The sequence below is a fragment of the Perissodus microlepis genome, chromosome 7, assembly GCF_051167445.1.
Source record: "Perissodus microlepis isolate ML-2025 ecotype Zambia chromosome 7, ASM5116744v1, whole genome shotgun sequence".
Taxonomy (NCBI): domain Eukaryota; kingdom Metazoa; phylum Chordata; class Actinopteri; order Cichliformes; family Cichlidae; genus Perissodus; species Perissodus microlepis.
This window is the reverse complement of record NC_140467.1, coordinates 4,422,919-4,450,786: the sequence shown is the minus strand read 5'-3', so window position 1 is coordinate 4,450,786 and position 27,868 is coordinate 4,422,919. Positions and strand designations below refer to the sequence as shown.

Sequence of the window (27,868 nt, the reverse complement as noted above, 5' to 3'; positions counted from 1 at the left end):
GAGCTTCAGTTATGTACAAAATCACATCAATAAGGCCCTGGACTAAAATCCACCAACTGGCAGGGTTTATGGTACCTCCATGCCCCCTCTGAGCCATCATCCATACCTCCCCCCCCCACAGCCTAAAGTCATACATGTTGGGTAATCTGTTGATTGGCTGTAAGTCTCTATTCTATATGCTATATGCTACACTTCAATAGCCCCCCCTCCATAACAGCTGGAACACCTACTCTACCAGGGATAAGCAAGGAAGAATATGGATCAATTAAGCTTAAAATAAATCATAAAAATATACGGTGTATAATGAAAAGGCATTGACACGCACTCGCATAATTATTTTTTATTTTTACATGTTTTTTTTTTTTTGCATCACTAACTTAGAAACAGTGTTTAAAAAGGAAAACATGAAGCAGAAAAATCAGCATGCACAACACAAGCTCATTTCATGTCCTTTAGAGGAGCTATTGATTACAAATTGTCTTTTTTTTCCCCTTTCTTATACTGACAGATGAAAGGAAAGCTCAGGTGTGTCTAAATTAGAAGAAGCGATGAAGATTGGTGGTGACAACTGCATATCGACTGGACCATCCATTACCAAGCCAAGACAGTGACAGCTCATATAGACAGCATGGCTCAACTTTAGAAAGAAAAACCAAGTAAAGACAAAAAGACCATGTTGGGCAAGTTGATGTGTCGTGTTGTGATTGGTGAATTGTGGAAGAATCAAAAATTATAAGCTTCTCAATTAGTCTGGTTTTCTTGGCAGGTTGTAGATGAGATCAAAAGAACGTCCTGCAAGAGAAAAGATCTGTCAGATCTACTTTATTCAACTGCACCAAACACAAAGATTAAATCCGCTGTGCTTTATTAACTGTTAACAAATGTATGCGCTGGAAAAACTTCAGTCACTTCACACTCAGCACTACAGGCCAACACATGCAGCTGAGCACCAAAAACATGAAATCATTTTATTTATCTTTATAAAACACTCCAGATCCAACCCTGGGAATGGGCTGGTTTCAGAACATGTAACAGTCCCATTGAACAACATGAATCAGAATAACTGCTGAAGGCTGGCAGGAGTCCTAGGCTGCTTTTACAAGTGTCCATGACCTCATGATACCACAGAGGCCTTACGTGTATGGATGCGTTTATTTATGACTCCCTAGGTTGTGATCTGACAGATATATGGAGGCACAGGTCACTGACCGCATTAGTTGTAAATGTCTTCACTCAAACAGCATAGCTTTATCACTGGACAGGCTGTCTTGAGGTGACATTTTCTAAATAAACTCCATATTGTGTCCGCATAGAGTTATTGTCACGCTTCCTTTATGTGGCACTAGCCGAGCTATAACAGGAAGAGAGATTCTTTGCTTTCCTCTAAATGACAGGGAGACTGTCACATGTCCTTAAGAACAACAACAACAAAAAAAAAATGGGGCCAAACAAAAACAAGCGCCACACCAAACATCCCCTGGGACGTGCAGTGAAGAAGAGGAGGTTTGAAGACTACGTCGATTACCAGGATGAGGGTGAGGTACAGGAGAGGGAGGGCTAGTGCTGAAGTAGGTAGCCATGTCTGTAAAGTGTTGCACTGCCTTCAAACACCTTTCTGTTCACGGTGTGACTGACTGATGCTGACTTAGGGCTGCATACACATGCACACACACGCACACACACACCTATAAACACCTGAACAAAATCCATTTTATTTCATTAAACTTCTAACAAAATGCTGCATAAATAATAAGAATAACGCAAATGCTTACACTTCATCCTCATAGTCTTTTGGGGGGGCCACAGCGATCACCACATCGATCCAATCCTGGGGGTGAAAACAATTTAAATTTGCATGTGACTGAATCAATAGGAGTTATGAACTCAAGCAGCCCAACTGAATCTAGGTTTTTAATGAAAATCAATAAAACACCATGCTGCACTAAGGGGGTGAAATTTCTATTTAACAACAAAAAAAAAAAAGGGGGGGGGGGGGGGGAGCATGGCATTTCATTTAATCTGAATCTCTGGAGTCATACCCCTCCACTGCTCCAGGCTCGAGTCAGAGAGTTTTGCCCCTCAGTCAGTGTGGCATCAATCAGGATCTTCCCATTCACAGCCATGAGTTCATCCCCGGGTACAATCCCACCTACAAAGACAGATGTCACAGATATTTAACTGGGCAGCAGCATCAATAGGAGACAATAACAACACAGTAAATGTAAAAAAAATTAAAAAAAATTAAAAAATTTATATATATATATATATATATATATATATATATATATATATATATATATATATACACACACACACACACAGGCATTTTCTACAGTTTGTCTTCACAAAGCTTTTTTTTTTTTACTCTTTTTCTAATATTTAGATTGCTTTAGCTTTGCTTTAGCAATTAACCCTGTAACACCAAGTGTATCATATTTCATATATTGCAAAAATGATGCAAATTGATATTTTATTTCTTGCTTGTTTGTTTAATTTGTCAGAAGGTTAAATAAATACTCCAGTTTCAAAAAAGTTAAACATTTTCTGGCTATTCAGGTTCACGGGTTTAAGTATGCCTGGATAACACTGATAACTTACGCAGTGCCTGTTGTCACAGCAAAGGTGCATGTCACAATAAGGTTTATTGATCCCCTTTGAGGTCATAGACCGTGTCACAATGCCCCAGATGATGTAATTTTACTACAAAAAGAACAGGACTGCCACTCATTCAACCAGAGGCACACACACAAATATTCACCTCATATAAATTTTACAAATAAATAAATGAATCTCTGCCACTGAACCCTTGATGACACCTCAATTCATATCAATAAGATGTGGGTAGGGTAGCTGCATAGGGAGAGACCGCCCACACTAACTTCTGATGCTGATTACAGAAATCACTCAGTTCAGAAAAGAGCTTCAAGGATTACCCCAAGTAGGATTTCAAAGAGAGAAAAACTCAAACTTGGTGTGTATGTTGCTGGAACCTGAGGGAGTTGAACACCAGGTTTTAAGACATTTTGATGATGGTCAGCTCATTCTATTATTTCAGGGTCTATACCTTATAATTTAAAGCACCCTGACATGAATTGGTACAACAAAATAAAGCAGAACTGAACTCCTGTTCTGTTAGGTAGGAATAGGACCTGTTTTATGTGCATGAAAAAAAAGCATCTTGGCTGATCAGCTCAGTAGGGAAAACCAAAGACAAACTGCTGTTTACACCAGTTTGTATTGTGCATCTCCATGGTGTCCAGCATTTGTGCAGACTACGCACTGTTGATGAGTCTGTCTGCCACAGTCAAGCACCAGATTTGATTAGCAAACCATGGCAAAGAAAACAAGATGCTTCAAGAACTAATGTGGATGTTTAGGTTTTCCAGCTGTTGACACTAGCAGGACAAAGTCATGTGGCTTGTTAAAAAGAAGCAGTTTAAGTAAACAGACTCAAAGACATTGACACTTGTATTTAGCGAGTTAACCTTCACTAACATCCACCTTTGCTGAGGTCAACATGCCTGTGAATGAAGCCACTACATCAGTAGCTTTTAAAGCAAAGCTTTAAAAAACTGAAATACAGATTTTTAGAAATCATGACATGCAAGTGTGGAGATTAAAAATGAACTAACCGTGCTTATCAGCAGCACCACCCTCATACACTGCAGATACCACCAACTTCCCCAAAGGAGAGTCTGCTCCCCCCTCCAGCGCCAGGTCAAGGTTTCCATCCTTAAGAATGATAAGCAAACACACCATGAGTCATTTTCTTGAATATCTTCCTTTTCCTCTCCTCACAGCAACAAAGGCTCTGCCTACCTTTTTGATTCGCAGCTGCCTCACATCTCGGCCGGCTATCTGGTCCGCAGAGAACTATGACAGAGAAAGGATCGCAGATGGAGAGGCACAAACTAACTGATTAATAAAACAATAAATGAGATGGCAGCATAATGAATAGCTCGCTACTCTTTGAACATGTGTTTAGCCACAAACAAACAATATTTAAAATGCAGGACAGTAGGGAAAAAAAGAGATCACTGCAGCTTTTTAAGTTAACGAAAAGCTGCCTGTTTCATATCAAACTGTTAATGATAATTATAATATGTTTGATCTATTGGCTAGCTACCAGAAATTAGTTATGCAGCAGTATTTAGTCTAGTTTATGTACCGGCTGACACCTGTCACTTATTGATATTATTACTAAATTAGTTTTTTAATCTATCATTTTCTCCCACTTTATAAATTGTGTCAGCAATACCCATTTTTAATGACATCATTAGGTAAGTAATTAGGCCTATCAGCTGTCTTGATTATCTACTGATCACATGCTTGTAAACAAAACCATTAACTTTTCACAAATATAAAAATGATGGATCTCTAGTGGTCAAATGCAGTAAGACCATTTTTGTTGTTTAAAAGGTTGAATTTTGAAAGTTTGATTTTGATTGATAAAACTGCTGCTGAGATATGACTTTACATCTTTTTTGGAGCCTCACTGCATATTTTAATAGACTGCAATAGCAGAAAGCTTAAAAAAAGACATGATTATATGGGGTCATATGCTATAATGGCTTTTGGGAGGATTTGTCAAAGAATCATCTGCTTTTGTAAGAAACTTTGTGGCTCGTGAAAAAGCAGAAACTGAATTTTGGACTGAATTCATCTAAACAGTCTTTATTTGTGATTTTATACTATCTGCAGCACATTCTGCATAGCTGTAGTGTTGGGCTTGGCCATACGATACCATGGAGTATGGGTCAAAGTCATCCACATATTTCTGAAATCCCTGAAAGAGAATCAAAAGGCAGTTTATGAAAAATGATCAATATGTCAACAGGAAGTTAATAAAGAGTACATCACTGCAGACATGAGCTGTTTAACAAGTCACTGCATGGTGTGCTGGCCAGATTTCCTTTGACAATCACTCCTATGTTGATCTGATAAAGGGGAAACACAGAGTCATTTATTTAAAAAAAGCACTTTGGCTTTTAAGGCGTTACACAGTTGCTTTGAAAGCCTCACCCCTTAATTCCGTTATCAAGACGATAATTCACACTAACACGCACAGGCAGAAAAAACTCACAAATCATTCTAAACGGCTGTTTAATTTCATAGGAAGGAAATAAGAGCAAACGGACATCACATTTACGCAGTTATGAGTCAGAGAGGCTCATTTCCTGTTGTTACACAGTGGCTCAAAGTTGGACATAGAAGATGAACTCATTGGTAATGTACGTTTTTATTTGCTGTGGCTGGAGAGAGGAGCCATCAAGCAATGCAAACAGGTGTAGTGTTTAAATATTAAACTAAAGCCACATGAAAACGTAAAGCAACCGTGTTCCTTTCTTCTGGTTATGTAGACTGTACAAGAAACACGTAGACAGATATTTCAACCACTTGGAGTCTTCAGTGAGCCTCTATGAGAGAGTTCAAAGCATCACCTGCCATCACTGCTGTAAAACCAAACCTTTGACATGCATTCCTTTATGGAGTAGACAATACCATCGTCTACTCCAAATCAATAGAAGCTCAGCTACATCAAAAGACAGTGATGCACATGGGGGAAAATGAAGAAGGGCCATCACTGAGGTTTCACTCAATAGCCAAACCTGAGGCGTAAGCATGGAGATTAAAAAAAAAGAAAAAAGAACAGGAGAAAAGCACTGCAGAGTATTAATGGAGAAGGTGACATATGGATTACTTGTCGCTTGTTGTTTGTTTTAAAAGACGAGTTGAAAGGCACCATCCGTTTCAACATTTCAGGAGGCTGAAACACAAAAGAAGGTAAAGACTTTTAGTCCAGTCTGAACACTTTAAAGATGAAACTTTAGACCAGGTTGAGCAGCAGTGTGTTACTGCCCCCTCTGGTTCAAAGTCCGGGTGACTTCTGACCACATTTAGCTACGTTTACCTGTAACACAGTTTCAGCTTACCATCGCTGGCTGTTTACATTGACATTACACTATGCCAGCAACTACCAATTGCTACTAAGAAACTGATGATTTTATTGATTATAATAAAACAGAAAAAAATATTAATTCTGTTAATGCCATCAAATGTTTTGTTGTGCCCAAAAATGCCTGTTTATTATGAATAATAATCACTTAATGGCTCATTTCAGCATATCAGTGCTGAAGTGTGTTGTTGTGACTCTGTGGCAGTTACGGGAAAACAAAGCTGTTCTGTTGAATTTTAAAATGCAGATTTTAAAATTCATAACCTGCCCAGTTTGATCCAAGTTTATTACAAGAAGATTAACTGGTCACCTTTATAATATGAAAACTACAGACTGGGAAACACCTGGAGAATCAGGGAAACTCATCAGGAGTCTGAGATGAGGCAAAGAGTAATTCTTCAGCCGGCTGATGGCATGCTGTGTCTGAATGTTTGATGACCCTTTTAAGCTACCAATGGTTTTTATCTTGAGAAAATTCGAAAATTCACTGCAGTGTAATGTGTTTATTACCAGGCCATCAGATCGTAGAGCAGGTCTGTGTGGATCTGGGCGGTGGGTCTGTGACTGGGGCAGCATGACAGGCTTAGACATGACCGGGGCCATCTGACGCCTCTGGTTGGGGGGACTGGGAGCTAGTTGCTAATGGGGAAAGACCAGGTTTCCAAGCAACAACCGAGCAAAGGGTAGTATTGAAATATATATATTTGCTTATTTGGAAAAGCTGCAGAAAATTCAAAAGCACATTATTTTAAATAAACAAAAAAAAGAAGGTGCGATTACAAACGTCAGCATGACCTTTTGCAGCAAAAGACTCACCAGGGGGCTGCTTGAAGTTGAAACACGACTGGCATGGGATGTATTTCTCATTACCTGAGCCACAGTGGAATATAATGAAACTTTCAGCCCTCTGGCACAAATATCAGCGCAAGACACTCCAAGACCCATACCCGTTCTCTCAGATATCACACCATGGCTGAGAGTTCAAAAGCATCTACTGCAAAGCCCACAGGCCCAACTGCACACGCACAAACATAAGAAAACAGCCAACTTTCAGAAACTCCTGTAGGCTAAGAAACCACACACTACAAAGAAACACAAGCAGCTCACTGTAGATAGAACGTGCTGCTCTCTCTTCATGCATTAAAACATCCGAACACATAAGAGACGACATGCACCTAAACCTATGCATTGAAGAAAAACTAATGTTGCTATTGAAGATGTAGCAATCTACATCTTCAATAGCAACTCACATGTTTCACACATGAGGATCTCTGACCTTTGGACTGGAGGGGTAGGACATTTCACTAGTGTTAGACGAGTAAATCCCTCCTCTGGGGAGATATCTGCCTGCCTCCCACTCGCTCCTGGGTTCTGGTGGACTGGGGGGATGTTGGTGATGATGGTTTTGGTACACTCTGATGGTGCCAAGTCGTTCTTCAGAGTGCTGTGGAGGTGGCGGTGGTGGAGGAGGTGGGGGCGGCGGAGGAGGAGGAGGGGGTGGAGGCGGAGGGGGCCGGGGAGCAGGTTGAGGGGACGATGGAGGTCGCGACACACGAGACTGGTAATGAGGGGAAGGTTGGGGGTGCGGCTGAGGTCTCAGCCTCTTATTCGTCAAAGTGGATGAGGCAGAGGGAGGTTTCCTAGCATTAGGTGGGGAAGGGGGCCGGCGCTGTGGAGACGCCTGAGAAGGAGAGGGGGGATAGTTATGGATGGTTGGATTCAGGTTGGGCGAGCGTGGAGGGAGAGGCAAGGGAGGGGGTGGCTGGCTGGTGCTGGGCTGGGTGGGGGCTAGTCTTTTTAATGGGCCCCTCAAGCTCTGATCCACTTCGTCCAGGTTAATGTCGTCCAGATCAGTGGTGGCCAGGTGAAGACCACCAGGGAAACGCTTCACTTTTGGCTCAGAAGCAGGGGAGCGTGGCGGGGAGAGCTTAGAAGTCAGAATGAAATGGAAAAAATTTCACCTCACGTTAATTCACCTTTTAAACCATTTCACAATGAATGCACCTTAAGAAAAATACCGCCTGAACTTTTCTACCAAATTACACAAAAACATGACTGGCTGAATATTCTGTTCAACAAACAAATGACTGCATTTAATATTCAGCTCATGGTGCAGTCTCCCTGTATTTGTTCCATGCGAATGAATGAACCGATGCCACCTTGCTCATTATTGTTGGGCTGCTGTGCCTTCAAAGCAGTATATATGTTCTTTAACCAGTATTTTAAACATTGCATATAAAATTACATTCAGACAGAGGAGGTCTCACTCTGTACCTCAGGGGATTCATTCTCCACACACGAGATCTGCTCCAGTCGTGTCTGACATAGACGCTCCACCCAGTGCTGCACCTTTTCTGACTCCTCTAAGTCTTCCCTCTCAGTCTCTGAAACCTGGTACAGAGTCAGAGCCAGGCAGCATCACACAACGGGAGTCAGTCCTTCACGCATGCTTGCATGCTGATCTATAAAATAACCGATGTATGCAGCTGAACTCAGCGCTTGCTCCTCTGCACCCCCTCCACATACCTCCTGAACCAGCCGACTGATCTTGAGTTGCTTCTCTCGCTCGTGCATCTCTTCCTTCTCTTTGGCGAGTTTCAGCTCAAACTCCATCTCCTTCTTGTTTTTTCTCTGCTCCTGCAGTGTGTCTGTGTTGGACACTTTCTTCTTTTTCTTCTTTTTGTCTCCTTTCTGACATATCACCAGTTAGTCAGAATACAAGGAAGGAACGGGGACAGGCAAATCTGCCAATCCAAACTCAAAAGCACTGCAGGCAAATAAAGCTTAATGATGTCACATTGTACGAATAAAAAACCCTAACAAACCACTTTCACTTAGTAAATAAAGTTAAAAGCAAAAGCCCTGATTTTAAACGTCTAACCAACACTATAAGAAGACATCACAGCAAACTGAACCCACACAGCTGACAGTACCTTGCGTAATGATGGCAGTTTCCCCTCATATCGATAAAACCAGCCAAATGCTAAAGACAGAAATGAACAGGTCAGGCTTACAAGGATGATTTCAGATTAAACAGTGACATCAAACTCCATCATCCCAGCCAAACAAAGCACTCAAAGAGAGAAATGAATCCATTCGTGCTGTCCGAGTAAAAAAAAAATGAAGTTGTAAAGTTGTAACTGCATTTCAAGTGATGCAAAAAATGTGCTGAAATTAACTTTCAGCAGCTTCTACCAACAAAATAAACAGCTGGAGTAATAATACAAACACAAGACTCCCATTGTGAAACTGTGATTGGCAAAGGAAATCCTGCACTTGTCTTTGCGTTTGCTGCTTTGCGCAGACATCCACCTACAACAGCTGTCACAATGTCAGCTGAGGCCCCACACTCACTTCTCTGTCCTCCTCGTCCTCCTCATCTTCCTCAGCGAAAGAGTTGACTTCATCAGCATAAAGAAGAGGTCATAAAAAGCAGCACAGCACACAGCAGCGGCAGAGAGAGAGAAACTGGGTGAATGAAGTAAAACACGAGCGCCTCGCTGGTTTCAGCAGAGAAGTTAAGCTCAGAACGAAACACAGGATTCATGCATTTTAAAAAGAAGACACTGCTGTCTGTCCTTACGAGAACTTTTGGCCTTTGGAGTTGGGGTGGTTCTTGGTGATGGGACCTTTGGACTGGATTTAGGGCTCTTGGGTCTGTCAGTACCATAGTCCTCCTCCCACTCTCTGTTGTGTTTTTTCTCCATAGCTTCAATCCTACAGAGATGTACGAAATTATATACACATTCAAACAATATTTGCTTGGAAGTTCATCACATTAAAAGTAATGAGTTGTGCACCTTTCCATTTCCTTCTGATAACGCTCCTCCTCTTCTGCAGCTTTCTGAGAGAGCTCCATCTTTCGTCTATAAAACAAACCAATATCTTCTGTTTACACAACATGTTAGTGTACTGGGCTCCAAAGACACAAAATACACTAATCAGCAACCAGTGGGTGAAAGGAATATAGATGTTACTTTGACACCCATGAGCCAGCTAAATAATCTACCATCGGCCTGCAAAATCTCCAGAGAGCAGTTAATTAGGATTCCCACCCCCCACGATCGATCCAAAGGATCCTCTGCCAGCGTCTCGTGACCATGCTTTGACATTTAGGTGACCATCGTGGTGCAGGTGGTTTTACTGCTTTGGCCGTTTGGTGTCTGTAATTACAACTTGTCTCCTTTTGAGTGTCAAGTTATAATATACAGACATATTATTCATTCCCAGGTATTGCTGGAGATGAATATTACAACTGAAAGCACTGAGGTTATCAAGTGTATCCTCTGAATTTACAAGCAGCGGGCTAAATTTGTAAATGATTTAATAAAGTGAACATTATAAGATGTATAAGTTAGATTAAAGAGTATTCCTGTGTGTTTGTTGATTAATGTTTCTGATGCACACAGCTGGTCATTTTTGCAACGATCTGTTTGTAGATCAGTGGGAAAAGAATAAATACGTAATCAGTCACTAATTGACTGACTGGATCCAGAGAAGACTGCTTTCTGGTAAATATCAAGGGAACATCAGTCAACGCCTTTGCCATTAGATGATGACATTTCATCTCTGAGTATTGACCCAGTTGTTAGTTTACTTTGTACACTTGAGGACATATTAGGCTGACAGCAGTGCTCTGTGAATGATCACAAAAAATAACCTTCCAGCTGATGAACTGAGTGACTTTGTTCCCCTGTTTGTTACAATAACAGGTAGCCTCCTATTGATGTCCGTTATTTGCATAACATTTGCCCAGAGTTCCCATATTTTTGCATAAATTGTTTCAGCTGCTTACAAATGTAGTACACTCTCATTGCCTGACATTGTCTGTGGTTTCAGTGTGACCACGCTTTAACATTATGAAATTTAATGAAGGGGAATTTGATAATAATTCATTGGCAATGTTTTATTAAACAGCCCGTGATTTTCACATCCAGCTGCAGGAGCAAAGCCAGGGGACCACTCCACACAACCAATGGTGAAGCCTTTTAGAGGGCTAAATTTGCATCTAGTAATTGTGTGACATTTTATCACAACAATTTTTTTTGTCATTGTTCTGTAAAATTAGTTGTTTGCACATTTTAATGGTGGAAAAACTCATTTAAATTGTAATTTACTTTCTTTATTCATTTATATAGCACTCTTCACGGGATAAAAACCACAAAGTGCTTCACAATAATATAAAACAGATAAACATAAAATAGCACAATCAAACATACAGCACAAATCTAATTAAAAGCTAGTCTAAATAAGTGAGTCTTAAGATGATCTCAGGATCATCAGGATCAAATTATCTCAGGATCTTTATCAACAACCCACATAGCAAAATTGGTATGGTCCGGGTCTGGCCCACACAATGTGCTTACACATGGCCCACATACCGCAAAGAATGACGGCCCTTTGGTGGCCCAGATCTGGTTTGCCAAACATGGGCCAGCACAAGGCCAGTTGCAGACACACTGGTGGTCCTTTGCTGGCCCATGTGTGGATTACCTCTGGCAAACCTGGTCTGGGCCACCAAAGGGCCGTCATTCTTTGCGGTATGTGGGCCATGTGTAAGTTGTGTGCAGCCACGGGCCAGTTGCAGACACACCGCTGGCCCTGTTCTGGCCCAGAACAGTTTCAGCTCTGGCCCCAGATGTCAGCCTAATGTGTACCTTAATTAAGCCATGGAATAACAACATGTTAATAATAGTGCAAAAGTAACATAATGAAACTCTGTTCAGACAGTGAATGGCCTGATTCTTATAGAGCATTTTTCAACTCTCCTAACCACACACTTTCTCTTAACTGAGTGCTTCCTAACTACATTCATACTCACGACATGCAGACTGGAGGACCCAGGGATCGAACCACTAACCTTCCAATCAATAGGTGACCTACTCTACCACCTGAGCTACAGCCACCCACTGGCAAAGATGAGTAAACCCCTCACTAGGTTTTGGACAAAGTGTACACTCACAAACTTGTCAAACCTGCATTTGAAACGTTGGCTATCATAGCAGTATAGTATTACAACATGGCATTTGGGTCTTCTAACTAAAATAGAAAAATAGGAACATAAATAGTGCCATCATTGCCAAACCTGGCCCACATCTGGTTGACATACACCCTGCCATGACAGCGGTCAGTCAGAAGTGCCAGCTTGATGCCAGATCTGGACCAGGCCTGTTTTCTATGAGCCTGGGCCACATAAACCAAACCACAATCGAGCCAGATGTGGCATGCCATCACATAGACAGTTTACTTCAGAGGGGTTATTAAAATTATTGCAATAACTGTTTTGGAATTAGATGGATTTTTACACATATTCAGCAACTTTCAGAGGCTCAAAACTAACTCTCGGGGGTTTTATAACCAGATTAGTGACATCTTTTGATTTGAAATCAATTGTGGTATTGCACACAGCCAAACTGTAAGATTTGGTGAACATTTCCCATTTTCCACTCAGAAAGACCATTAGTGGGACATATTGTTCAGATGCTTCTAAAGAATATGATTCTAATACGAACAGTTTTTTAAGAGTTTTTGGCTTCTTGTTGCCTAGAAAGACACCGTGAGAGCACTGATAAAGTTACTACAACAAACATTTACATGTCATATTACTGATGACCTATCTATAGCATAAAAAAATATCTTAGTGGCATTTACATTAGTAAGGCTTTCTCCTGTTAGGATTACCTGAAAACAAAGTGTGATCCAAAGCCTAAGTAACATCTGTTTGAACAGAGTCAGATCAACGTCGTACCTTCGAAGTTAAAGCGACAGCAAGCTTGCTAACTAGCATGAAGTCAGCATCTTGCATTACAACATAAACTATACAACTCCCACCATACACTGCAGAAGCTCCATCTCGTGTCAGGACAAGGTTAATTAGAAGTTTTGTGCTGTTCACTCACTGTCTCTCCTTCTCCTGCTGCTCTTTAATGATTTTGTTGGTCTCCAGTGCCACCTTCTTCTGGTGCATCAGCTCCTTCCTCTCCACGTCCCTGCGGGCCTCCAGTGCCAGACGCTCCTCATCTGTCATAAACAGCTCACTGCCCTGAGAGAGTGAGAGCCACAGACAGTAATGACGGAAAGACATACAGCAGGGGTCCTCAAACTTTACCTCTGGAGACTGACAGGCAAGTCCAAACCAGTCTCTCTGACCGAGAACAGAGGGGCGATGTCAGTTTTTGGAACCTGACATCCTTGAAGCCTCTCAGAATCATTGAGTAGATCAGCAATTTCTATTACTGGTATATAATTACAATATCCTGTGTTGTTCTTATAGCTGCATCTCTTCTTCTTTTTGGCCCGAGTGTAATTAACTGAAGCAGGTGCTGAACGTCACACCATAATGTCTGAGTGTGGGTTTGCGGCATTGTTCATACATTCCTCTGTTATTGTAACAAGTCTCGACCCTGGATTCATCAGACCCTTTTTTCCTGTCATGTCCTGTATATGTCAGTCTGGCGTATTGATTTTCTGATGGTGTGCTCACTTTTGGTGTTCTTGTTCGTGCTTTGGATGCAACTGATACGGTTCCTGGAAAGTGTTTCAGAGTACAATGCACAGCCTACTTAGAAACCCTCAGCCTGCTGACAGCCTCTTTATCCTTATAACCTATCCTATGACCTGATGGCATGTTTTCAAATGTCACAGTACTGATTAATAAACAATTTTCTGCAGGTAGTGTGAGGTATAGCCACATAAAAGCAGGTGAAAATGGCTGCTGATTTACATCAGCATTAATTAGACACACCGTTTCAGCAGAATAGCTCTAACTTAGCTCTAAAACAAAACGCTATAAAATGCATTCTAGAGGTATACTTTATATAACAGTGTTACACTGCATTTTGCAAATGTTCTGGATGATTTAATGCTGCAGGGTTCCCCAAATATGCAGAAAAATAACATCATACCAATATGAAAAGCTGTTTTAAAACTAAAGTGTCTCTGACCTGAAGGTGATTTACTGCACACGTCCAAACAAAGACATACTCACAGATAACGACATTAGACGGGCACCAAGGAAATAAACAAATAAGATGTGAATGCCTGTCTCTGTTACACAGGCCTCATAACGGAGTCCCAGAGTAAACAACATGATGAGTAACTTGACTGATGATAAATGTCGCTCCTGCAGACAGCGGGGCTGCAGCACAGGCTGGTGCTGTTATGTCTCCAAAACAAACAGACAGATTAATCTGAGCAATGCAGGAATGTAAAGGAGAAACTAAGCAGGAGGCAGAAGTCTCTGTCTCTTCGTCCATAACAGATGATCCCTTAAGTGTTTTACTTTCTCAGAGGAACCTGCTTTCTCAGAAGTTGCTTCAAAACTGAGGAAAGTGATTTTATCTGAAAGGTTTCTCCACATCTGCATATTATTCTGTAAAGTTATGCAAAATAGTAGAAGATTTTGCCCTTATTAAATTCTTAAGCCCCAAGCCTAACTGATCTCCTGCCTTTTGCTCCGTATCAGGGGGCGTTGGGGCTTAAGAGGTTAAATATCAAGGAAATTTGATCTTTAAATTCAAGCAACATCATAAGACATACAAGACAACACGACGATTCATATGTGACTCGATCGGGGGATTGCCAGCGTTAGACTCTTTATCAAATCCATTTCATTGCATATGGGTTTGATTAAACAAGCTGCAGTAAAAGCATAAACCAAAATTTTATGCACTTATTAATTATATGCACACACCGGACGCTTTATTACATACATCTAACTAGTACCAGATTGGACCCCTATATCCAGTGAAAGATGAATTGCCTTCATCTTTCACTGCAATTATTTTTTAAGGTGTCGGAAACATTCCTTAGAGATTTTGGTCCATATCGATATGATGGCATCACACAGTTGTTCCAGATTTGTCAGGTAGACGTGGTTAACAGCAATATTCAGGTAGGCTGTGGCAGTTAAACAATGCTCAGTTTTTAATAATGGGCCCAAACTGTGCCATGAAAATATCCCCCACATCATTACACCACCACCACCAGCAGCCTGATGTACATTTGTATTCAAAACAAGAGTGTACTTACAGCTCCTGCCAGAACTGTAATAGTCAAACTTCTGCTGCTCTTCAGGACTTTCACGGCCTGGAAATGTTGAAACAGAGGACTTTAAATAGCACTTGTAAAGTTCAGTTTTATGAAATTAAAGAGAAAAAAAACAGACAATCTCTGGAGTCTGCGTTGTGTGTCCTATTTGCATTCATCAGCGTGTGAATTATTCAGTTAAATATAGGAACATGCTGCAAGCTTGGTTTTGGCCATCAGCCACAGGAAGGATTTTTGCTGGTTAAACACTAATTTGGCTTTGGTAATGCACCTGAGTGATTTAAGCTGAGAACAAACACAAGCAGTGAGAGAGGGCTTAACTTTTACTACCATGAGAGGCATAGTTTTTTAAAACAAAGAGAAATTAAAAAAAGGAAATAAAAACATATAAAAATAATTAAATTAAGCAAAACATACGTCTCTGTGGTCCATGTTAGTGAAATCCACTCCGTTCACCTCCACAATCTGGTCTCCAGCCTACATTTTGATATGACGCACATATTCACTGTCAATAGATTTATGAGTATCATAATTTAATACGATCTCTGCAGTCTTTTAGAAAAAAATCACCTCAAGCCCAACTTCTGCGGAGAGGGAGCCTGGCTTGACGTTACTGATGTATATACCAGGTTTTTGGGTTGGACCACTGGATATGCTGATGCCCATGCCCTTGGTACCCACAAGACTGAGGAAAACTTTCTTCTCCTTGATCTCCTTTCCTCCAATGGATGCCAAACCGGCCACACTGCTTTTTTTCTCCTTGAAGAGTACAGGAGAAGTCTTTTAGCTGGCTGGTAAACAAACACCATTAAGAAGAAAGTAGCATTTCATCTCTCACCCCCGATTCAGAAACAAACTGGTCGACAAACTGCCACTTCAGGGGTTCATCTGATGAGCTGGAGAAATGAGAAAAAACTATGAGAACTCAGCCCTGCACAGCAGCAGTATTCTAGAGCACAGCACAGTTTGTTACAACAGTAATACACAAGTGGATTCATATCTCACGTTTTCACTGGGATCATCCCCACGTCTGCACAGAAAAATAAATACGATAACACAAGTTAGATCACTTTCATGTTAGCAGGTAATGGCACTACTAATGGACACAAAGTCTGTGGTTAACCTACGTCGAACTTTGAGTGACACGACATTCTTTGTTTTGATGAGACTGATGACCTCCTCGTGGATACAGGAGGAAATTGAGTATCCATTGATACGCACAATCTCATCACCAACCTATATATGAAGACAGGAGAATATATCATGTGACATAAATGTCATTATGTAAATTTAAGTGGTTTACAGTCAAATGCTTCCTTCATAAGTCTATTTTACACTATGTACGGCCAGTTTAAAACACTACACACTTGCAATAAAAAAAAATGTATTCAGTTAAAATTTTAAATCTCAGATTACAGATTCTTGTATTTGATTAAGCCAGAAATGATCACCATTATCAAAGGTCTCAGTAGTAGTAAAAAGTTACTTTGTTATAACAGTTATAAAAAAAAGCTAAAGCACAAAATGTAAAAAAAAAAAAAAAAAAAAAAAGATTAAGTACAATAGTACATATATATAAAACATGAATTAAATAAAATGCACCATGACAAAACAAAAAGAATACTGGCAAACACCAGTGCTACCCCTCAGCCTCCTAGTGGACACACCTATGGTATCAATTTTAATCTCCTACGTTGCCTCGTTCTCCAATTATTGCATTCATGAACTTGGGTGTCCACGTCACCCACCTGCCCACCCGGTGGGGCAATGACAATACCCAATTAGCTTTTGACAGCAGAGGGGTAAAAACTAAACAGAATTTTAAATAAATATAAGATAAGATTAAATGGAAAAAATAAGCACTAACTGAATTTAAGTTTACTCTTTTACTGACATTTTCTGTTTGTATTCAACTAGAACTAGGAATATTAAATCCACCCCCATTATAAAGAGATATAATTATTCCACATGTGGATAGATTCGTAAATAGCGCTGTAACCCCGGTCTGTATATTCATATTTTTTTTAAAGAATAAAAAAATCTGTAGAAACAAACATAAATTATAATTATAGTACCTGTAGGCCCACATTATCAGCTTGTCCATCTTTTATAATCTGGGATATATAAAGACCACAGCCAAACTCAAGCCCTCCTCGGACGCTCAGACCTAGACCATCACGATTAGTCCGATCCAAACGCACCTCTTTTAGCTTCCTGCACACATCAGGTGAGAGAGGAAAATATTAAGCAAGATGTACAAGCCAACATAAGGTGAATGCATGCCAGGGTCAATAACTGCATGCTAAAAAGGCAATAAATAACCATGTTGTACTCACCTTGACCTCTTGGGGGTGAGCAAGTCATACTCCACCTGGTGTTTGAGAGGGATGAGAGGTCGGATGGCGTCAAACAAGGGGAGACGCTTTGGTTCGTTAATTACCAGCTTTAGGTCTCCCACCAGCACTCGCAAATCCATCGACCTGGAAAGTGAGAGGAGGATAATTAGCGGTTTCACAACAATTTACCACATCTGCTAATTTATACAATTACAAAACGGTGAAAGCTCCCCTTGAAAATCAAACAATATGAGAAAGTCTGCAAAAAAGTGATTTCCAAAAAGGCTTGGATGCTGTGCAAAATGTAGATAATTATTTAAACTCATATTTAATTGTTTCAAAGAGTTATTGCTTAGTCATTTTTGTTTCATAATATGCCAAATGGTTTTCAAAGCATGATATGTCTGGAGTGCAGGTGGGTCAGTTTAGGAACCAGACTCTTTTCCTGATCCGTGTGGGATTTTTCCCTTGACACTGACAAGGAGATGAAAATCTCACTTCTATCAGAGTCTAAACACCTGATTTTTAAAACGTTTGTACTTTACCTTCTGCACCAACTGATGCAATTGATCAGGATTTGCAAAGCAATCTCTCTAGAGCCACAGGCATTTTCTCCTCACAATAAAAAAAGAAAACATCCAAATGTCCCTTTGAGTATTTTTTAATTTTAGGATAAAGGGCAACTGGAACAGCAATTAACGCAGCAAAGTAAATGCTATGGTATGAAATTCTTCCAGGTCACCTTCCTTTTGAATAATTAATATGTGCCATTTTAGCTCCATTTGGAGGTTGAACATAAAAAGAGCTTTTGTTGATAACTGGCCAGGCTTGTCGGAGCTCAGTGGAAACTGATCAGAGGCTTAACCAATAGGGTCACAGGACTGTGCCTCTGTACAAAGATTAATTGAAACCTAGACCTATCCCTCGCCCCTCTCATGTCCTCCAGGACCACATTTTCATCAAAAAAACACAACCCAGAGGAGGATTTGAACCAGAGGTCTGCGTGCATTAAAACTGTCAGGGACAAGATTAATGGCTCCTAAATATTATTCATGAAAATATTAAAAGCTAGAGAAAACATACAGAAGCACAAGAAGATGTTTTTTGTATTTAAATCTATACAGATACTACAAAGACCCATACATGCCTACAGTTCCTTCGTTGTAACTCTTTTTGGCTATATTTGTGCAAAGTTATTTAAGGACATAATGTATTCCATAATCATCAATGTTTTAGTCATAAAGTGTGAAATACAACACGCACTCTGTAGACATGCTGAGCAGTGACAGATGGTACTCACTGGTGATACATGCGGAGGACGTCATACAGGTAATCCTTTTCTGCTTCATTTTCAATCAGCAACTCCACCTGCAAGAAAACACAAGCATCTGGTACCATCCTTCTTCATTAAGCCCCCTGAAACACACTGTATCTCTCCCCTGTTTTCCTGTCAGCTACAGGGGGTGAGCCACCTGTGTGTGTGTGTGTGTGTGTGTGTGTGTGTGTGTGTGTGTGTGTGTGTGTGTGTGTGTGTGTGTGTGTGTGTCTGAGTCATACAAACCTGATGACGGTTCAGTTGCAGCAGGATAGTTTTAAGGAACCGTTTGGGCCAGTCGCTGATATAACACATTTCACCATCTGTCTCCAGCAAAATCTCTCCTATAATAAGCTGAAAGCCTCACTTTCTAAGACATTAAAGTTCAGATAACTCCCTGGATGTCCATGTGCTAAACGTGTAATGGGCTGCCCATGTCTAACCATCAAACCCCTGGGAGGAAATAATGGCCACAGGGATGAGGAGAGGCTGCAGTAGGAAGGTCTGGAGTGTCACCTTACATCTCAAAAAGAAGTAAACATTCACACACGCACGCCTCATGTTGAATAATCAGACCTCAAATTAAAGAACAGGCATCATAGAGCACACACCCTCCACGGACCATTTCCGCAGGGGTTAAAGTTAAGGCAGCGCCACTGAGCCACACAGGGTGTGTGAACGGTCATAAACTTCTCTTTTTCCTGCAGACTGAGCCACATGGACCTTGGCACCATAAACCAGTAAAGTACAGATAACTTGTTAGGCAGACAAGCATTTCTGGTTTAAAGATCAGAACTGTTTTCATACAGTGAGCTTCTCTGTCACAGTGTAGTACCTACAGAATAAAAATGTGTGACTTTTATGCAAATAAAAACACAATAAAATTGCACAATAATCCAATTTTCAGGCAAATTAGACCATAAAACTGACAAACATCCTCAACCAAACAATTAAGACAGTGTCGCAAACCGAAACAAAGCCCATTTGTGCCTCATTCACCCCTCAGCCTCTAATTAAACCCGTAAATTGTCGCATCTCTTCCGCTTAGCTGCTCGTATCTGACACATTATCTAATGCTAAAGCGCCCTTTGTGGAGAGCCTACAATATGGGACTCTGCTTGCCTGCGTGCAGCACAGATGGCTGTGAGGTGATCCCTACATGCTCTGGGGACGAAAAAGCCTTGAACATATCGTGTTCTCTTCCTCTGTTATCTTTGCTGCTGATGACTTTTTGGGGGGGAAGTAGTCAACACCACCCACACATCAAAGTATAATTTCAAGTTGATTCGCTGCATGAATGAATCCTGACTCCTAATAACATTTTATACCGCTTGTTGTTGACTATAGTGACCTCTGCCGTGTAACTTTTACCTCAATAAGAATAAGGTACCAATCAAGAGGGAAAGCTGTCTTACAGAAATTGTGCAAAGAGATTTAAGTGTCATCAAAAAGACAAAATCCCCCGACACTCGTTTCACTTGGGCAACAGATGAGATTAGAAGGAGATGTTTCAGCTTAATAAAAACCCGTAAATCTACTACAACAACATTAAAAACAAACAACTTTATTTCTTAATGATATGTTTGAATTACTGTTAAAATAAAAGTTGATTTTTTTTTTTTTTTTTTTATTCGTCGCTTTGTCGGGCAGGCCTGTCTACGCAACATCTCACCGGCAGACACCTGAGCCAGCCAGCGAAGAGACAACCAGGTAGAAAAAAACCCAGCTTCATTTAACATCCATTTAATTCATGTAAAATAGTAAAAAATTTTGTTATTTTTATCATACCTTGTGCCTAAATTCTCGAGCAACTTTCCGCTCCATTGTTGAGAAACACCACAAAGCGGTCCGACGTGAGATCTCAGCGTTGGTCAAGTTTGACGGGAAGCGGCCGGAGGTCAATACGTCAAGGTAGTAGGACTGCAATCGGAGTTTCCGGTTAAAAATGTTATAGTGATATGCTTATTCGTCAAAATTAAAGGGGTCTTTGTTGTAAATATAGTCACTTTTCATATTTAAAAACATCGTATCCACAAAATATAATTGCTGTACGCTTTATTTCAAGCTCAAATTTATAATTAAGACCTTTATTTTGAAGGGTTGACTGTGTCGCTTGGACTTCTTGCTAAGTCTGATTAATTTGTTGATAATTAAACAAATAAATAAATGATTAAATAAATAAATGAATTAAATAAAACACACGTCATCATATGTTTTTTATAAATATATTCATGATAATAAAATATTATATTATATTTTTTTAGTTTGTTGTCTCTACGGTCCCTAGGTGGCAAAATAACGTCTGTTACGGCTGAGTTTCCTACGAAGAAGAAAAAGGGGCGGTAACTTCCTGGTTTCAAAAGAACAACACCGCGGTGCTGCTTCACTGTTTAAAGTTGTAACGGGTGAGTAAAATTCAGAAGTATTTAAGCGAAAAGAAAACCTGGAGAAACGTACGACAGCTATATTGGTGCGCTATATAATATGACATTTCTTATTTCTCATGAATTCATCACCATGAAAAATAAAACATACCTACTCATTTTGCTACGACATGCTCTTTTTTTTATAGATTATTTTTTTATGTGAAGTACAAGTTCTTTATGCCCAACTGAATCATTGACGTGGCCGTTTAATATGGGTTATCCCTCGGCAAGAATAGCGGACTGGTTTTAAAAGTCCCGCTCCCCCTACCGCCCAGTGTGTGGCAACCGAGATACACGACTGGTATAAATTACCCTGTTAGCTCTGCAATCCAGATAGTGTTACCTCTTCACTATTATTGCAAAATGCCACTCTAGAAGTTCTTTTAGTTGACGTATTCACCGGTTATGTAACGTGTCATAATAATTAGAAATACTGCAAAGGGTAATATTTTGCTTGTCCACCAATTCCTAATACAAGATGTGTTTATTTTTTTCTAATGATGTATTTCACTATTTGTATAATTATATCTGTTCTGCTGACTCCGTTTAAGCTCTTTACATAATTTGACTCTTAAAGTATGTGAATATTAAGACCACAAAACTGTTTTAAGTGCTCATGATTTAAAAACAACTGATTATTCATGTAAACCTTTTAAGCATCTGTATATGTATTTTCCATTTTGTTTACAGTGTCTGCAACAGGATGGGGTCCCCAAAGAAACATGCAACACCACACAGGTAAAGAACATGCATTTGACACGCTGAACGCTGGACTTTTGTTGCCATAGCACAGAGTGAGCCAGAGTAATGCTTTTTACTTTAATCTCCCTAAATGATACTTGGATTTATTGTGACAGTCTGGTTCCCCTACTGTTACAGACTTATCCCACATGGATTAAGCGTTATTACCTAAATGGGTTTAAATTCCTGGGTAATCCTTTACGTAGTTTATGTCATTGGTAAAGTGCTGTGATATTGTAGCTGTTACAGTTACAACCAAAGTGTGAGTCTTCAATGCCCAAATGTAAATTGTATCCCAGTATCATCTTCTTCAGAATGCTTCATGTTCTTTGTTTGGTTTTTCTGTTTTTCACCCAACAGGACTAATATTCGTACCCCGGGTCAGGAGCTTGACTCGCCACTCCCCCCTATTCACGAGCGTCTGGCGCAACTGCGTCCATCCAGAGAGCTTCTGGAGTTCTACAGACAGAAGATTGCCCAGTTTGATAGCGAGCACTTGGAGCTGCTGCAGATGCTGGAAAAGTATAAAAGCCTCACTGAAGATCAGGTGAGAGATGGGAGTCAATGTGAGAGGCTTTGATGTTAAGCCATTTGTGCCAAAGAATCTTTGCCTGACTAATCTTGCCTCCCTTCATAATGCCCTGAAAGCATAAGCTACAGTGGGAAATACGACAGCGCGAAGGAGAGATTGCAGAGCTTCAGAGTGCTCTGAGTGACATGCAGGTCTACCTTTTCCAAGAGAGAGAGCAGTCTCTGCGGCTTTATGCAGAAAACGACAGACTAAAGATCAGGTAGGTGTACAGTTCAACCTTAAGTATAACATTTAATATTGATAAAAGTGAGTCACAGTGCCTGCAGAGAATGATTACTATTCTGTCAATAGTGATGGGTTACTTTATCATCTGGCTTACTGCAACTGACCAAGTATTTATTTTATTTTTTTACATATTTTTAATAATTAAAACCAGTGGCATGCACAGATATATGTTAACATATTTCGTTAAGAAAGTTGAAGCCTATACAAGTTATTCTTGACTGATAGCAGTAGGTGTGTGACATTTGATATCTTGATAACTTGTAACCACCATTATCTGTTGTTGCTTCTGTGTATAAAACTTTATTACCATCTAGCCACTGTTTTACAGAGAGCTGGAGGACAGGAAGAAAATCCAACACCTTCTTGCTCTTGTGGGTCCTGATACAGGAGAGATGACATATTTCCACCGGGAACCTCCTCACAAGGTACGTGCTTACTTCATTGTAGGTCATTTTCTGAGTCGATGCTTTGAACTCAAATTTATAATCTCAGTAAGATACACTGGATTGGCTGGTGCTGCTAAACATAACTACAGCATTTTTAATGATATTAGCAAAGTCCTTCTAAAAGCAAGCCTCGGTTTGGCTGTTATCATGGTAATGCAGTCAGGCAGTTGTTTAGGGTTATGACATTGAAGCTCCCAGAGTAGTTAAAAATACTGTTGTACTACTGTTATTGCTATATTTCAGGTCACTATCTCACAGAGGTACCCAGAGTCAAGACTGGAGGAAAATCTCAGTCTTAGGCCAACAAAGTTGAGACCTGCTGCAACCAGGAAAGGTTTGAAAATATATTTTTCTACTAGGGCTGCCACAAACGATTATTTTGATAGTCAACAAGTCACCGATTATTTTTGCGATTAGTCGACTAATCAGATCATGCATCCATTAGACGTAAAATGTACAGCTTATTGCACCAGCAGCATCTGCTCTTGTATAACTATCATTAGCTTACAGCTTTAAGTGTTTAAGGTATGTGCTAACTAAAAATAAAGACAAGATGATAGTTTATTGAATTTTAATGAAATTTGCAGATTGCTTCGGTGAAGTTTAATAAACTCCTTGCTATCTAAAATATAACAGGACACCGGAGTATATTCTCAAGCATCTCACACTTCTGATAATCAGCTGTCTGCTTGACGTTCATTCAGCTGTGTAAAAACTATAACTTTAATCTCAGCCAAACCGATTTACTCAGGAACAAATAAAATACTAAAAAAAGCCAAACAATAACATTTTTAAGTTATCTAAGTGACTTATGTATGTTTAACCTGAGTAGCGAAAGACGGCGGTGGGTTTGAAAACGATTTGCTGGGAGTCCGGTGTTCTCACGGGCTCTAGTGAGCCTCGCCCCCGGCTAGCTATCGAGCTAGTGGGTAACAGACGTCTCCGAAAACGTCGGAGCGCTTTTGAAAATATGTGGTGTCTTGATAAACTGAGCAGATATTTGAGGTTTACACAGCTACATTCTCGCCTGAAAATATGTTAAACGTTTATTTTGTGACCCAGAAAGAATAATAAGAGTAATATTAAAACTAAGTAGCTGCCGCCATTGTTGACAACTGCGCTGAGCTGCGCTGTGAATTCTGGGACACAGCTTCTTCTTCTTCGGGGTTTAACGGCAGCTGGCATCCTTGTACATGCAGTGCTGCCATCTTCTGTTTCAGTCCGTTATTACACTCCTAAATCCTACTACTTATTCCTGCGTCTTTCAGGATCTTACAAAGCTTCAAACGATGCGTCGACTATTAAATCAGTCGTCGACGATTTTGATAGTCGACGTAATCGTGACTAGTCGACTAATCGTGGCAGCCCTATTTTCTACAAATAATATCCCAGAACTGAAGAAGCTTCTCGGATGAGAGGTGAAACGTCTTCAAGTAACTTAAAGAAGTCCAGACGCTTTTCTTTGCAAGCTCCTTTGACTACGATGACCTGGATGACTGAGAACCTTCACAGACATACAAATAATATTATTTTCTTTCGTCTGATTATTCAAGAAAATGTGAATGTATTTTATTTGTGTTGTTGTTTTTGTTTGTTTTTAATCAAGTCATCACTACTTATGTATTTAAACCAGCCTTTTGTAATGACCATGCCATTTTGATTTTATATTTAAGCAGAGAGTGGCAGGAGAACTAAATTTGCAGATAGGGAAAATGGAGAGAGCTTGGAACAGTACAACAATGAAAAAGAGACATTGTTGCTACAGGTATGGGCCCACTTTATTTATGCTTGAAATGCGATTTCATTTATATGATTTGTTAAAGAAAGTTAAACATTTCTTTCTCGTGTGTGTCCTGTGTTTACATTTTGTGGCACATGTCTCCAGGTGGAGGCGTTGCAGGCTCAAATGGAAGAGCAGACTCGCCTGGCCAAAGAGCAGGTGGACGCTCTGCTGGAGGATCGAAAGATTAAAACAGAGGAGGCCGAGGCACAGCGGCAGAGAGATCAGGACCGCATTGCTGCTCTGACTGACAAGTTAGTCTTATAGTTTATGTAGTTTATGATGTCTGTATTTTTAGTTATTTATCATTGTGACTTATAGCTGTTTGTAAAACAAACCTCTAGACTTTTGTCTTCTGATATCGCTGTGGCTGACATTAAATTTCCAGATTTACTTTTATTTATCTCCTTTGACATGTCAGACTCCAGCGAACTCAGAACCTGTTGCATGAGAGCACCAGAGATTTTTTACAGCTAAAGTTTGACACACGAGCTAATGAGAAGAGCTGGATGGTGGAGAAGGATCGCCTGCTGAGGGAACTGGACTCCTGCCACAGCCGTCTTAGGAAGGCCAGGGGTGTCAGCACTGAGTTGGGGCGAACGTGGCAGCCCAGCAGCAGCACAGCCCTCCCTCAGCCTCAGTCAGAGTCAGATCAGCCACACAAAGAGGAGCTAAAGGTAACATTAACTATCTGTTTGTGTTCATGAAAGTCTGTAAGAAGAATTTCCTGATTCCATTTCGCGAGGTTGTATAAATGCCTTTTATTAATGTCTTCAGAATAAATCACAGTTTTTTGGCGAGTTCATTGTAGTCTCTTTTTTTTTTCTTTATTCTTTTTTCAAACAGATATTGCAGGAGGAGCTGAAGCAAGCCAACCGTCTGGCAGACATGTACAGGGAGCAGTGCATTACTTTTGAAACAGAACTGTCCCAAATCAGAGAGGAAGGGGATGTGGGCAGGGAAATATTCAAGGTACACCAGTTTGATTGATGGTTCAGTCTGTACAAGCCTTATACACATCTCTGATTAAATGGTATCTGATGTTGATGGCGATCACCAAGTTTCTTTTTACTGATACCTTGCTTCTGTGTGCAGGAGCGTTCAGAGAAAATGGCCAAGCGCCTCCAGCTGATGACTCAGCGTTATGAGGCATTGGAGAAGAGGAGGGTGATGGAGGTGGAGGGCTTCAAGGCAGACCTTAAACTCCTCAGACAGAAACTCAAAGATGTAGAAAAACAGCTTCTGAAGGTAAAAAGATCAAACTGTGTGACCAATTGATTTTTCTTAGAAAGTTATTTGTGATCTCAGCATGCCTGTGCTTGTTTTTACATATTATAAGCACTGTGAATGACTTTAATTTTAATGCAAAACAAAGTTAAGCAAAACTTTCACTCGTCTTCCTTCAATTTTTCCACCTTGCTCATGTCCAAAATCACATTTTAGTAAGTATTGACTGGGAGATTCTCTTTTCATCAGGTTACCTTGAATGTGGGGCCCAACCAGGACTTAGCCATCCTTCATGAAGTACGACAAACCAATGCCAGGACAAAAAAGGTTCAGGGCGAGCTGATGGCTCTGAAGGCAAAAATCTTTGGACTTGAAAATGAGCTAAGATACAGCTGAGGATAATGCGCTGATATTTTCTGTAATGTGTAGCTGTGTTTATATCTGTTATGGCTGCTTATTCTGCTGTGTTTATTTTTAAAAACTAGACTAAATGTTGTTGATATTTTGTGCTTTGGACCAATAAAAATCGTAGAGTTATTTTAAATCAGTGTACAACCAGTTCTTTATATTTAATTAAAAAAGATGCAGCTTTGAATTTTTTTTACTGTGACAACCAAATTGTTGTCATTTTTATTTTTGGAATTGGGCAGTTTTTTAAATTTTCATATACAGATGAATGTTGGATGTCATCTTGGGATCATGGAACAGACGTTCATGTTCCACATCAAATGTGTAACCTTTATTGAAACAAGTACATACTATTCAAAGTTTACTGAATATGAATTTATTTGTACTTTTAAAATCATGTACTTTTTTTTAAAATATGACATATATAAGAATTTATGCTTACTAATGTGTTACATAGAAGCGTTTCAATAAGGAGAGATTATTAGAAAGGATGAAAATGATTTATCGATGAACAGAATATACACGGTTAGACTCCGATGGCCTGTCTCAGCCGAATGGACCCTGGCTGTAAAAGGGATTAGAGCAGGACCCCCGGAGCTGAGATGAAGGTGGCTTGAATGGAGTTTTTTTTTTTTTTTTTTTTTTGTGTCCCGTTTGGATCTTTAGCCATCAGAATTGTTGTCTTAAGGCCAAGAAAGATGCCAAGCGGATTTATTTTACCAAGTGGATCATCATGGCCTTGCCATATTGGTCCATTTGATTGACCTTTATTATAATTATGAATTTATTTTATTTTCGGTTGCTACAAACGGGACAGACATGACTGGGGGATAGGACAGGGAGAAAGAATGAAAGAAAGAGAGGGAGAGAAAGAAAACCAAAGGGGAGAAGGGGGGGAAGAAAGGAAAAAACAAACAAACAAACAAAACACCTGGATCACCTGTATGGAGAACAAAAACAGAAGAGAAAGCAAACAACAAAGAGCAACATAATAAAAACAGCACCATCACAATAAACTAGCTAGCAGTAGATAACAGTAGATACTAAATAATAAACGATATTGTGCAGCACGCAAGATAGACAGCGCACAATGTGCTTTGAGGCAGCAGCCAAGAAAGGTGTAGTCCGCGTCTGTGAACACCCGTGTGTACACCTGTGTGCACACCTGTGTGGATCAGCATGCTTGTATTCCAAAGGTTTCTCCATGTAACGATCTGCTAGGGAGTGTGGGGAGCCATAGCCCCGTCCACCAGGGTATGAAGCAGGTATGGAGGAGATCCAGGCCCCAGAGTACAAGGACCCGAGGAGGACCACCAAAGGGGGGGAACTGTGCCACCCTCCTGGGAAGAGCTGAGTAGAGCCCCAAAG

At 40.2% G+C, this 27,868-nt stretch overlaps 2 protein-coding genes across 4 annotated transcripts; one reads left to right on the top strand and one right to left on the bottom strand.

The window, feature by feature from the left end:
* Positions 1-325: 325 nt before the first annotated feature.
* Positions 326-20,546, bottom strand: ush1c (Usher syndrome 1C). Its single transcript, XM_084936736.1, has 24 exons — positions 20,444-20,546; positions 18,641-18,708; positions 17,341-17,484; positions 17,080-17,218; positions 16,132-16,240; positions 16,010-16,034; positions 15,843-15,900; positions 15,575-15,763; positions 15,422-15,481; positions 14,987-15,043; positions 12,856-12,998; positions 9,757-9,822; positions 9,483-9,673; positions 9,311-9,357; positions 8,483-8,653; positions 8,231-8,347; positions 7,218-7,883; positions 6,467-6,595; positions 4,745-4,786; positions 3,820-3,873; positions 3,633-3,732; positions 2,040-2,149; positions 1,773-1,828; positions 326-792 (listed from the first exon to the last, which is right to left on the bottom strand). The coding sequence occupies exons 1-24, from the start codon at positions 20,477-20,479 to the stop codon at positions 780-782; spliced, it is 2,790 nt and encodes a 929-aa protein (XP_084792862.1). The 5' UTR covers positions 20,480-20,546; the 3' UTR covers positions 326-779.
* ccdc77 (coiled-coil domain containing 77) lies at positions 20,457-26,636 on the top strand. 3 transcript variants are annotated; one of them, XM_084932926.1, is made up of 13 exons: positions 20,457-20,566; positions 20,943-21,060; positions 21,772-21,819; positions 22,183-22,369; positions 22,471-22,613; positions 22,968-23,064; positions 23,329-23,419; positions 24,759-24,850; positions 24,971-25,119; positions 25,287-25,542; positions 25,712-25,837; positions 25,961-26,113; positions 26,342-26,636. In XM_084932926.1, the coding sequence occupies exons 3-13, from the start codon at positions 21,785-21,787 to the stop codon at positions 26,486-26,488; spliced, it is 1,476 nt and encodes a 491-aa protein (XP_084789052.1). In that variant the 5' UTR covers positions 20,457-20,566; positions 20,943-21,060; positions 21,772-21,784; the 3' UTR covers positions 26,489-26,636. The 3 variants fall into 3 exon arrangements, with proteins under 3 accessions (XP_084789052.1, XP_084789053.1, XP_084789050.1); XM_084932927.1 differs by having other exon boundaries at positions 20,477-20,566; positions 20,920-21,060; positions 24,762-24,850; XM_084932924.1 differs by having other exon boundaries at positions 20,477-20,566; positions 20,920-21,060.
* Positions 26,637-27,868: the final 1,232 nt, after the last annotated feature.

What these genes read in the sequence shown, in the direction of transcription:
- ccdc77 (XM_084932926.1), top strand. Translation starts at nt 21,785, where the DNA reads ATGGGGTCCCCAAAGAAACATGCAACACCACACAG. An exon ending in ACCGGGAACCTCCTCACAAG is followed by an intron (nt 23,065 to 23,328) that starts GTACGTGCTTAC and finishes GCTATATTTCAG; the next exon opens with GTCACTATCTCACAGAGGTA. An exon ending in ATTGCTGCTCTGACTGACAA is followed by an intron (nt 25,120 to 25,286) that starts GTTAGTCTTATA and finishes TTGACATGTCAG; the next exon opens with ACTCCAGCGAACTCAGAACC.
- ush1c (XM_084936736.1), bottom strand. Translation starts at nt 20,479, where the DNA reads ATGGAGCGGAAAGTTGCTCGAGAATTTAGGCACAAG. An exon ending in TTACAGTTCTGGCAGGAGCT is followed by an intron (nt 12,999 to 14,986) that starts GTAAGTACACTC and finishes TCACTCTCTCAG; the next exon opens with GGCAGTGAGCTGTTTATGAC. An exon ending in TGGTGCTGCTGATAAGCACG is followed by an intron (nt 2,150 to 3,632) that starts GTTAGTTCATTT and finishes CTGTCTTTGTAG; the next exon opens with GTGGGATTGTACCCGGGGAT.